The following is a 12397-nucleotide window of genomic DNA, read 5'->3' as shown; positions in this document are numbered from 1 at the left end:
TATCACATACTTCCATTTGTACAATTATAAATATTTTTAAAAGATCATATTGTTTGTGTGACATTTTACAACTCTGTACTTTTAAAAAATGTGAATAAAAATGATTTGTGATATCCTCATAGTTTTAAATAAAACTTTAAATGAAAAGAATTCAGGAACGCCTACATCAAGATTGTATCATCTCTTGGTCTTTAACACAAAGGTGATTAACAGTAATATAAAGAAGATCATACCAAAAAAGCAGCAAGACTTCTTGGGGGTGAATCCCAGTCAAAGCAACTGTTAATGTAGTAGGCGGCATTTATGAGCACCATGACACAACGTTTCATGCGGATGAAATTTCTCAACAGCAGCTGGTAAAAAGGTGAAAGAATGAAAATATTTCAAAACCTCAAAAGCTTCAGAAGAGGTTCATGTTTATAATATTCTCATTGTTAATTTGGGTAAAGGTTGAGAAAAAATATCATGGTAAACTGTCTAGGTTAAGCTCTATCTCACAGAGAGAGAATAGTATTTTAAAATTAGAGACTTGGAAGACAGAGAATTTATCTAAATGTATCATTGTTATTTGCTGAATTTAGTTCTAAACTATATACAAATTGTTGTCTTCACTCGCACAACTTTGTGACAACTGGAGATCTATTTTTAAAAGCTACTTGAGAAATGTCACGAATTATTTTGTTATTAAGATATCAAGAGTTTTATTAAACAGGCAAGGTTTTCCCCTTTCTTAATTACTTAGAAAATTCTGTCCTTTCTTAATAAGAAGATGCAGTAGGATGCTAACTTGACATGCAAAATCACTGCTGTAAGATCAAACATATTCTTTACATCCAATTTTCCTCCTTCGCAACAACTTCACATGATCACCATGTGTGGTTTAAGTATCTATCAAAGTAACTTTAACTGCATCTCTATCAAGATGAAATATTACAGGGCTAGGTTTAATTCAGAAGATTACCCTTAAATCCACTAAAATGGCAATACACCTGACCAAAAGAAGAAAACAAACCAGTGAATCATTCCATTTCTGTATTGAATGGCATATAAAGTGCTAGGTAGGTAAGATGTGCTCTCTCCCAGAACATCTGGATAGTTTGAAATGCTACTGCATTAGTCATATGTAAAGATTCATTTTTATTTTATTTTTTTCTACATGTGGTATTGTGGTCGGATATTCCAGAAAAGCTAAAAGGAAAAACAAACCACCAAGTGGATATTTAAAGTTTACTCCTCTTGCCATCTGCAGAAAGCACAATGCCATTTTTGGTTATCAAAGAGGGGAGAAGAATGAATCTTGAATAAAAGGCCTTCTTGTTTCCTTGCTGGCATAACAGTGAAAAATGCAGGTTTAGTAAACTCTTTACTCCCAAGAGTAAAGAAATAAATATTCTTTTTAACGAAACACATCAAACAACGCATTCACAATTCATCCAGCAGATAGATTATACTCAAGCCAGAAGTTTTCTACAAAATAAAAATCAGTTTCAAGACTTTTGTCTTTTCACTGCAAACAAAAAAATCCTGTTGCCACAATTCAGTCAAAAGCTCTGTTCTCTCCATATAAAATACATCATTCATGTAACATGAAAAACTGAAAAAAAGCAATTGAAATGCAGAAAAAAGTAAGATGTGTTTACTGTTAAAACTATCAGTGGCAAATAATCAGGAAAAAAAAAAAAGAAAGAAAAAAGAAATAGGGTCCACACATTTCCTACCCAGATGGCTCTCAAAAGTGATAAGGAGTCTTAGTTTGCTTCCACCTGAGATTCAAACCTTACTCCATAAAGCTGTGCAAAATTTGGCTACAGAATGCTGAAAGAGTCTCTACCATACACAAAAATTGAGATCTTTCAGGTCAAGGTTAACTGCAAAAATTTATGCAAGACTTAGTTTACATGCACCTGCACTATAATCTGATATGTGTGGAACCTGATGGTTTCAACTGTGTTCTTATTCACGTATTTCACGGAAATTAAGCTGCAGTTTATAGAGAAGAGATACAATAAAACCACGTATTTTGTTTCTGTCCCTTTCTACCTATCATATTCTTTTGTAAACAGGTAATGAAAATGTTATTCTTTACCCTCAGCAGCGCAATACCAGATATTTAGATGTGCACACTCGATATTAAGGCTTTTGGAAAGGATTAGTGTTTCCTTACTCTTTACCTGTTTAGACAGTCTGTTTTCCTCTTCAATGTACTTCTGTTCTTTGGGCATTAAGGTTCGTATGCTGGCTTTCACCTACGCATTAAAATGTGTGTCAATATTTCAAGCTTACTCGCTCCTTACTAATAACACATGCTCCGATTTGCAAAAATTATGAAGTTTCAAAGTCACGGCTGCCAAGCCCAGGACACACAGATGCACACAGAGGCAAGGGCTGCTGCTTCATGCATTAGCAGCAATAGCAGCAGCAGCAACAAAAAGAGTGGGTGTGCCAGGCATTGGCAGAAGAGTATTCTGTGGTATACATCAAGGTTTAGAGAAAATGAGGAATGACAGAAATTCTCTACAAATCGTGAACAAAAGCTTTCATGAAACTGAACTCTTTAGCAGTACAAAAAAGCCAAAGTTAAGACTTACAGCATTAAAAATCACATCTATTTCAAGATAGATGACCCCCTTTGTTGGCCCTGTCAGCTGCTTGTTTTTCAAGACGTAGGCTTTCTGTTCACCATTTTGAATCTGCAGGAAAAGGACATGACAGCCGTCTGTCTCGCGGTCTCCACTGAATACCCCCCCCCGGTGACCCCTGACCCCCAGCTGCTGAAACTGACAGAGAACCCAAAACAACTGTGGCAAGTCTGACAAGTACCTGTTCATTACCAGGACCGAGTCTGTCAGGAAAAATTAACTATCATGGGATTCAACATGGCCGTGAATGGAGTATGTTAAAATTTTAGTGTTCTTATTACAGACCTTGGTTGAGAAATGACAGACACAGAGCTGCAAATCTCTCTCTTTTTTTTTTTTTCCTTCTTCTTCTTCTTCTATTTTTTTTTTTCTCATTCTCCCCCCTTCAGCAGGAAGAATACAGACTGGTGTGTCAGGTGAATGAAACTTACAGACAGCAGTGGTATCGCAACTTTGCCTAGAAAGTCAGCACTCCGATCGCGGTCCTCATCATAAACTGTCACTTCAAGCACCGAGTGGATGTCTTTAATATTGCTACAGAGGGAAAAGCACACATGGAGGAGAGAAGTCACCTACACCAGCAGTTACCAAGGACAAAAGCGCGAGAGGTTAGCAAAACCAGAAACTTGTGTATATTTTCCAAGCCACAGCAGAGAACAAAATCCAAGAAAATGAGGCTTCCCTCCATGTAACCCCAGCTCTCTCCAGGAGCTGCAGCAACTGCGCTCTGCAAGGCTTTGCCAGCAGAAGTTTTCTGAAGGATGTTGCTTTAAATTTCCTACCTGGCATTTGCGCTGCGTGAGCTGCAAGGAGAGCCAGCGCGGAGGAGCACTGGGGATTTACCACGGCAAGCAGCAGGCTGAGACTCACAGCCACCCTGAACACTGCTACCTCTGCAGCAAATCCTACTGCAAACACTGTGCTGTCTGCAGGCTTGTAAATGAAAACAATCATCAGCTACACGAGGCATCCTTGTAAAGAGAATGAGCTCTTTAATTCTAAAATCCTTGCTTAACTACAAACACACAGCAGTCATTACAACAACTTAGGAACAAGAAATAAGAAATGACGTGTTTTTCAGCTAGTTCTGTTTTTTGCCTGCAAGCTATTAAACACTCCACCACCGTGGACAACAAATGTCGCTGTACATTGCAAACTCTCAAGTGAAAAAAATCACATTCCTTATGCAGAGAGAAAATACCAAAATTGTTTGAGAGAACTCGTCTTTGATCAAACAGCTGATCCAGGAAATATGAATTCAAGCAAAGCACTTCAGCTTCACTAAAATATGTGCCTCCAGAGGAAACTGCATTGCTAGTCCAAAATTAAATAACACATTTGAGGACAAGCAAAATAGTCTGTGCAGATATGTGTGTAAGAGAGGTGAAAACTTTCCTTGAAGGTCTTTTGAGTTTTTCTATTTAATTCCTGATTAGTCTTTTGTCCTGTATGAAAGCAGGCAACTCCTTATGCAGAGAACACTGTTGAGCAGTGGAGGTTGATTAGTTATCGTTTCTATTAATAGATAATTAAAAATAAATTAATGAAGAAATTAGCATGTTTGTACAGATACACAAATGAGAACTATGTTAATAAGCTAATGGGAAGTACAACTATTGTGAGAGTTTTTCTTTTGTTCAGAGTTCATTCCTGAGAGCCAACTGCAGGGTAAGGAAGGCTGCGGATGCCAAGCATATGAGTGACAGACTTAGAGGAAAAAAATATGAAGATTAAAATCAGACTGTGATTTAAGATCAATGGCATAACAGCATTTTCACTTATGCTAAAGTGAGATAAGTGTACACAAAGCTAAAAGCTCTATTATTTTTTCAGTGGATTGTTAGCTGATTTCAGCAGCAGAGAAACATGCAGCTGATCAGTTTTCTACTCACTGATGTAACATTCCAACAGACAGAAAGAAAAAAAAAAGGCAACAGAGCAAGACAAATAACATGAACATTTTGTTTGTGGAAGACTTTTTTCTACTTTGTCAGAACCTTTTACTGTGTTCAAAATAACACAGGGATTAAAAAAAAAGAAAGAAAGGAGAAAGGAGAAAAAAAGAAAAAGAAAGAGAAAGAGAAAGAGAAAGAGAAAGAGAAAGAGAAAGAGAAAGAGAAAGAGAAAGAGAAAGAGAAAGAGAAAGAGAAAGAGAAAGAGAAAGAGAAAGAGAAAGAGAAAGAGAAAGAGAAAGAGAAAGAGAAAGAGAAAGAGAAAGAGAAAGAGAAAGAGAAAGAGAAAGAGAAAGAGAAAGAGAAAGAGAAAGAAAAAGAAAAAGAAAAAGAAAAAGAAAAAGAAAAAGAAAAAGAAAAAGAAAAAGAAAAAGAAACAGAAAGAGAGAAAAAGAGAAAAAGAGAAAAAGAGAAAAAGAGAAAAAGAGAAAAAGAGAAAAAGAGAAAAAGAGAAAAAGAGAAAAAGAGAAAAAGAGAAAAAAGAAGACAACTGCATCACTTCCCAATAAACTAAACACTTAAGACCTCATTTTGCCCAATAGCAACATTATATTGTGAGAAGTGCAGTTGGCAAATAGAAATTACAAATGCAAAATTCAAAGACCATAATTCAGAAAAGCATGAATGCATTTAAAATTCATTCCTTTATATAGTTTTTGAGTAGTTCATTAAGGTTAACAACCACATTTTACTGAAGGTCACAGAATCTTTTTTCCACCCAAACTTCAGGGCCAAAACCACAGTAGTAAGCCCTTGAAACTCCACTGAAGATAGAAGAAGTCTGGAATGCTCAGTATGTCTCGTTTCTGGTTTACAAGAAATAAACTTGCTTTTTTACCTTTTAAATAGTAAATGTTGCCTTTTCTCTATTTTATTTTTCATGTTTTTAACCCTCAAAAAAGTGTGCAGCTGTGTGGTTTAGAAATGGCAGTATGTCATCATTGGTTACTTTCACTGGAACTTGAGGTAGGTACCTTTGATTTACACATATATTCCCTTCAAACAAACAAACAAAACAACACAAAACAAAAGAACCACCATGAAACACTCACAAAACCAAAACACCTACAATGTGAAGATTTTGTTCCACTCTGGATTGAGGTTCTTGTAGACCGTATGTGTCAGCAGTCTGTCATTATTCAGTTCAACTACACAAAATGGGTCACTTTTACCTATGAAGAGAGAATTTGGAACAAATTTTATGAACTGAGAAAATACACCATGAGCAACTTCTAAATCAAAATTGTTTGTTTTTCTAAACTTTAAGTCAATGAAGAATCAATTCAGCTAAGTCCTGTGGTCTGCATTTTATTCAAGATCATGATAACAGACTGATCATCCTTGTAATCTATTAAGATTCTTCAGTAAAATAACATTTTTTTTGTAAAGGCAAAAGGAAAGGAGAAAAAAAAAGAAAAGTGAAAAGAAAAAAATTACCATATAGTTTTTATCTCATCAAAACCAGTATGTTCCTAAAAGGTGCCAAGCGCCCTTCTGACACAGCTAAGAGAACTATACTTTAATTGTGCCAAAACTATGTTGACTGCAATTATAACATTATTAGAGCATTTTTATATGTTGAAAAAGTATTACTCCATATTATTTGTAATAACATAGCACCCATGATACTTATCCAAAGATTACTATGTTCTACATGTTTCATGCTGCACAAATCCTTTTCCCCAAATCAAAAAGACTTAAAGACAGTTTCAGATAAAAGCCTAACAAAAGAGAGAAAATAGGCAAGTACAATTAAACAATGAGAAAATATCAGCTGGAATGATGGGCTGCAGTCTCAGCACAGCAGAAGCTCAAATGTGGTTGAGATTTTTGTATACATTAATGCACAATGAAGTAGCTTTGCACATATTTACAAGAAGGTCCCCCAGCGTGAAAGCCACCACAGATAAAAGTACGAAGATGATGCTTTAAAAGTGTAATATGTAGATAATGGAAATTGTATGATTGACTGATACAGACATTTTTTGTTTGTTTGTTTTCTTTTTTTAATCTAAAGAGAAGGAATGGGTAAAGAAAGTACGTGTGTGTGCCTCTAAATGTGTGGCAGCTTACGAGTAAAGGTGAGCTGTGTTCAGCTACCAACCAAAGAGACAGGAGAAAAAATCACCCAGACTAAAATTTTAGGGGGATGATGTACAAGTTACACTAAGCTTTTTCTTACAAAGCCAGGATTTGTATTTGGAAAGGAGAAGAAAGAAATTAGACATCTGAGTCTCATGTTTAGCAACAGTTCAGCCATGTAAAAAAGGGCCTTCCCAAAGACGGAAGAAGAAAGAAAGGAAGAGAAAAAAAAAAAAAAAACATGAGGGGGAATGATGAGAACACGGTTGCAATAAAGAGCTGATAAAGCGAAAAAAATAGTTAACTAATATTTAAATAATGATAGTAATAGCCAAACAGAGAGATCCTTCCTACCTATTTTGTTTTTATCCAGTAACTGAAAGGAACAATCCAATGCTTATCATTTTGCTGTCCTATCAATTAGCAAAATGAAACTCATAGACAACCAGGTATGCTAAAGGCAAATTTAAACATTGTACAATGTCAGTAGTTCTAGCCTGGCTGACTTCTGTGCCTGCTTACCTTCACCTTTGGCACAGCATACAAGGGCACGTATTATTTTCATTTAAGGCTACAAATACATTAGTACAAAGCTGGAAAACAAATTGCTACTTCCAGAACCCGAGGAAACTTTGTCAGAAATTAACAACTGAACTGCACACTAGAGAGTAGAGCATTCACGTCTCTGGACTTTCTTTGGATGGCAAAGTGTTTAAAACTTACGGAGTGTTGGCTTTGGCCTTCCACAATCAAATCTAGCACACTATGCAATTGCATTTCACAGTGTCTTCAATAATTCCGTCATGCTATGTCATGTATTATAAGAAGCCATAAACTGAGTAGCTCAATGGGTCTACATTAATGATATTAGGGAGGCATGTAATTTGTTTCATACCTTATTCAAATGACAATGAAATCAATATTTAGACAAAGCTGTCCAGGGGTCAGATCTTCCAAACTACAATATTGATTCAGACTACATCAGAGGTTAATGTGCATATTATTAACTTTAATGATAAAGAATAATTGTTTTAAATGCATTGTAAATTACAGTTAGAACAGACGTTTACCTTCTCTCGAAAACAGAGTATCACTGAATCTTTCCCATTAAACGTGAAAAAGGACTAACTTATTAGTCACCAGAGATGAATATATGATGTTTTCCTGCTTGATGTTTTCCTGCTTCATAACAAGCCTAAATAGTTGTAGGAAACTTCAAAAAATCATATTTATTTACCTTCTCTAGATTTCAGTATTTGGAAAAAAATTATCATAAACCACAAGATAGTTAGAGTAACAAGGCAGAACTGACACAAAAGGTGAGCGAGGTGTTATCTCCTTTTTCACAGCATCATCAGTCATATTTGCATATGACAGGGAAATGTGATTTGTGCTTATTAGTTGTATACAGATACAGTAAAAACTTGCTAGAGTGTCTAGAGGTCCTGTCTGTAAAAAAAGGGGAAGTATTTAATAGATTAATTTATTTCCTGCATCTGTTGACACACACTTTTTCAGTGACTCTCTTTATATATTTATATGAACATAAATCCATTTAAGAACACTATATAATATGTATCATTAATCACAGAGGTCCTCAATCAAACCAAAGTCAAATGGTTATCAGAAATAAAAGAATCCCTCTCATGCTCAGCTTTTCAAGTCTCTCCCCTACCCCCTGAAATAAGTTGAAAAGAGTTTGAGATATTGACAAAAGGAAATATTATGAGATGGTACAAAGTAAGGCCCAAATACGTTGGTTCCCAAGTAGAAGTTTCCTTGCTATGAATATCCTTACTAAGGCACACTGCTTTTACCATATGAGGAGGCTATGAAGTTCCCATCTGCAAGGCCCTTCACCATCGCCTATGGGCACTCCTTCCGTATGCTAAAACGCTCATAACTAAGCGGGGTATCTGAAAGAACACTCTTAGCTGACATGCTAAACATATGGTACGTGCAAATGTTATTTGGATACCAACCCAAATAAGTGAACATGATCCAGAAAGACAAAGCCAGAGAAATGTACAAGTACTTAGTGAAACTCACATCCATCTGTCATCTTTCAAGTTTTCATTATTAGAAAGAACAACTACAATCTTACCTCTCACTGACAGCCATGGCAACCTCCTGCATTGCAAGTGTTTAAAGTAATGGGAACATTCCTAATGAAAGTCTTAAAAGAACATTAAAATATAAAAGACTGCATCTTATGTCTCCTCAGTCTCTAGGACTAAGGAAATCCAAGAACTTACAACATATATTCATCACTGCACTTTTCAAAACCATTACCTTAAGTACAACACATGCTCTAACCAAGCCAACCTCAGACAAATTCTGTCTAGTTAATGCAAGTGGCAATTTAAGAAGAAAAAAAAAATGCTTTTTTTTTCATTTTAGTATTAAAGTCATGCGTGTTCAGAAATTTGATATCCATCTAGCAGTCCTAAAAGTAAACTTTAAAACTTTCAATTAGACTTGTGCTGCCTAAGCTCAATTACATCAGTCTAAATTATATCATCATCACATGTACGCTTTTCACTACAAACTGAATCATGACTGTCATATATTACCACCTGTCATAACCTGTCATATGTTAAGAAATTTTACCCAAACCTATGTATTTACTGAGGCTGCTCTGTGCCTTTTGTAGGCCTCCAGCCTCTGATTTGATCACTTTAGAGGTACTTAAATTTATCGATCAGGATGACATCCACAAACTGCATCCAAATATAGCCCTAAACGTGTGGGCTCCGTGCTGTGCAAGACCACCACCTCTACTTAAGGAATTCACACGTTAATAGCATGCCCCCAGCTCCACTGAAACCAGCACCTATGATTTTGAGTAATCCCATGACCTCAGTGGGACTAATCACTATTATGCTTGGCACTGTTTGAAGGAATTCGTAAGACAAGTAGGTAATAAAACCAATGAAGTACACCTTCCCAGTAACTGAAATCAAACCTGCAGTAAACCTCAATAAGAAGTCAAACAAATCTCATTAATCCACTTTCTTGCTGTAATGTTTCATGCTTTTTGGACTCTACTTGTAAAGTCCTAAGGGCTCCTAAAACGATGGAAATAAAGTGCTAATTTAAATAATACTCATGGTAGTCCGGAAGAGAAATCAGTTTTTCTTTTGATGGATCTTTCTCACCCTTTTCCCCTCTTTAGACATTGCAGACCCATACTACCTGAGAATTACACCTAGAAGATATTCTACTTCACAATGTAAGCTCTTGCTTAAAAAAAATAAAGAACTCCTTATCTTTTGCAGTCTCCCGCTTTATTCATTAAAACAGAGATTGCATCTACTTTGGCAGATATCCTTGTTTGTGCTATGCTATATTGCACGTAATGTTTAGACAGTCAGCAAGACTGGAATGCCATCTGAGATTACTTCGCTTAGGTCTATGTGAAGTATTTTACTTCAATCAACATTGCATTCCTCATGTGGCACACTATAAATGCATTATTTAAAACATGTCTTTTACCTCTCACCTGGTCTCTCAGAACTACCACATGGCCCTAGATGAACTGAAAACTCATCACCAGCAAAAGTCCAGTTCTACAGCAATGCTTAAACTGCAAGGGAGGTTAATCTGGGACTAAAGAGATCTTAGTTGTTACTTGCTTCAACAGTCTTAGTCCCACATGGTCTAGAAAGTCTTTGTAAGTTTGTAGATCAGATTCATTACGTGAAGTTCAGAATGCTGGTGACTGGAACAACTCTTCTGCTCCTGCAAGTACATACAGAGCTCTTTTTCACCTTTAAAAAGACTTAAATAGTGACAATTTTGAATTGGTTCTCAAAATACTTAGAAAATCAAAACAACAAAACCTTAACCTCTAAATTATTTTATCTTCTGATTTTTTTTTTCTTAAGTAGCTACAGCACCGCATTACCTAACAGTTCTGTTGTGTTCTGCATCTAGGAAAGTTGAGGAAATGCCCATTTCACCCATTCACAGACCACTGGATATCTGCATTCCTAGATCAGCTCACTCGTTATGCTGGAGCTCATCAGCAAGCATAAAAGATGCCAGGTAACTTGTGGACTCTTAAGCACTGATGTCCTAGGCCTGACAGAAGTTTATGTGGGGCACCCATCTCACAGCCATGTGCCACTGCTGCTTATCCTCCAGGCTTGAGGTGAGCCACAGCCTGTCCAGGATGTCACTTCTAGGGGGCAACAAATTCTGCTAAGACAACAGCATGGACTTCACCCCAAATTCAGCTTCCAAAGTACCACTTCCTTCACAACAGATGGAATGATGCAACCAATTCAGATGCTAGTATCTTTTATATATATAACTATGAACTTTACCTGAATGTTAGAGCTGTCAGATTGCAATACAATATAATCTGTATTTATGGGCAAGTTAAACAGATATGCCCTTCAATAGTCTCCAAGGAACAAAGTTGTCCAATGTTTTTTTTTTTATTATTCTTTGTAGACTGTCTTCCCAGCAAAAATCTTCCCAGTAATTCTTCCAAATAGGGACTTCAGTTCAACATCATTGTAATTCCATGCTCACTTTCTGGCTCCACTTATACACAAATACTTTTCCCTGATAAAAACCTATCAGAGCTTAAATTTACATTTCTTTCTTTCCATGTTTTGTACAACTTCAACTCTGATATTCTTTCATTATAGAGCTCTATTAAATGTAAGCATTTGTCTCCAGAAAACTGCATGCCAGCTCTATGTTATTCAGATAATACTGTAAAAAGGCAGACTTAAGTAATTAAACGTATGGCAACATCCATATTTTATGCAGTAAGATAATTACCTGCTTTAGACAGGAAAAAAACACCTGTGCACCTAACATCATGCTTTTCTGTTTTCAGTCTTTGAGAAATCAGCTTGTAGGAAAGAAAATAAAAAAAAAAAAACAGACCATCAGCCATCACGCAATGACTTTTTCTTTCCTAGTCAGAGCTGCCATTGACTCTTACAACCAGCTATCACTGATGCAATTGGTTTCCAGAGTAGATTCAGGCCATGAAGTATATGGCAGACCTACCTGTCCCTTGAAAACTTAATGCACTACGTAAGGATTAACTCACGAGGGTCTGCAGATAGCATGGGGCTAGATCCCTGTGAGTCCTGTGGAGATGTTTCTACTGTGGCTATAAAAAGTATGCATTGATTCAGTATACACCCAGAAACAATTTCCTAATTTCATTTTTTGTTTCCAAAAGAAAAAAAGAAAAGAAAAAAAAAAAGAAAAAAAAAAGAAAAAAGAAAAAATAACCATGTGGCAGGTTAAATGTAGATTGGAATCTAACATTTACTTGTTACTGGTCAGTCCATAAAGTTATATAAGCTGATAGAAACCCAACTTCAGTGTTTGCTACGATTGTAAGTAGACCACAAGTCTTATTCCAGACTAAACATTACATGATTTTTTGTATTGTTCAAACTACAGTATCAAAACTGAACTAGAATCAGAAAGACTACTAAAGACATTTTGGATAGTTTCAAGATTCAATAGTAGATTTCAGTTCCATTTCTGCTTCTAAAAGTCAAGTTCATAAGACACAATTTCATAAAACTAATCCAAGTTTAACTTGGTTATAAAAGCTGAAATATTGTTTGAATATTTCATAGGTTATTATGGTTCTCCCCTAACGCTGGCCATGCCTGTCCATTACAGACCTAAGTCCCCGCAGCCAAAAAATGCCTTTATTTTTTGGGAAGACAAGACAGCCAGTTCATG

At 36.1% G+C, this 12397-nt stretch overlaps 1 protein-coding gene across 13 annotated transcripts in view; it reads right to left on the bottom strand.

The window, feature by feature from the left end:
• The window catches only part of MCTP1 (multiple C2 and transmembrane domain containing 1), a 277914-nt gene that overhangs the window by 95878 nt on the left and 169639 nt on the right, over positions 1 to 12397 (bottom strand). For 12 of the 13 annotated variants that reach the window (XM_083816846.1, XM_083816848.1, XM_083816838.1 and 9 more), the window contains 5 exons: positions 5661 to 5763; positions 3071 to 3173; positions 2589 to 2690; positions 2172 to 2246; positions 234 to 353 (listed from right to left, as the gene is read on the bottom strand). In XM_083816846.1, coding sequence (XP_083672972.1) covers positions 234 to 353; positions 2172 to 2246; positions 2589 to 2690; positions 3071 to 3173; positions 5661 to 5763 — 503 coding nt within the window. The remainder of the gene's footprint in view (positions 1 to 233; positions 354 to 2171; positions 2247 to 2588; positions 2691 to 3070; positions 3174 to 5660; positions 5764 to 12397) is intronic. The other variant, XM_083816843.1, reaches the window with a different exon arrangement.

Source organism: Anser anser (assembly GCF_964211835.1).
Source record: "Anser anser genome assembly, chromosome: Z".
Taxonomy (NCBI): Eukaryota; Metazoa; Chordata; class Aves; order Anseriformes; family Anatidae; genus Anser; species Anser anser.
Note: the sequence above shows the minus strand (reverse complement) of the source record. Positions and strands in the feature narration are given on the sequence as shown.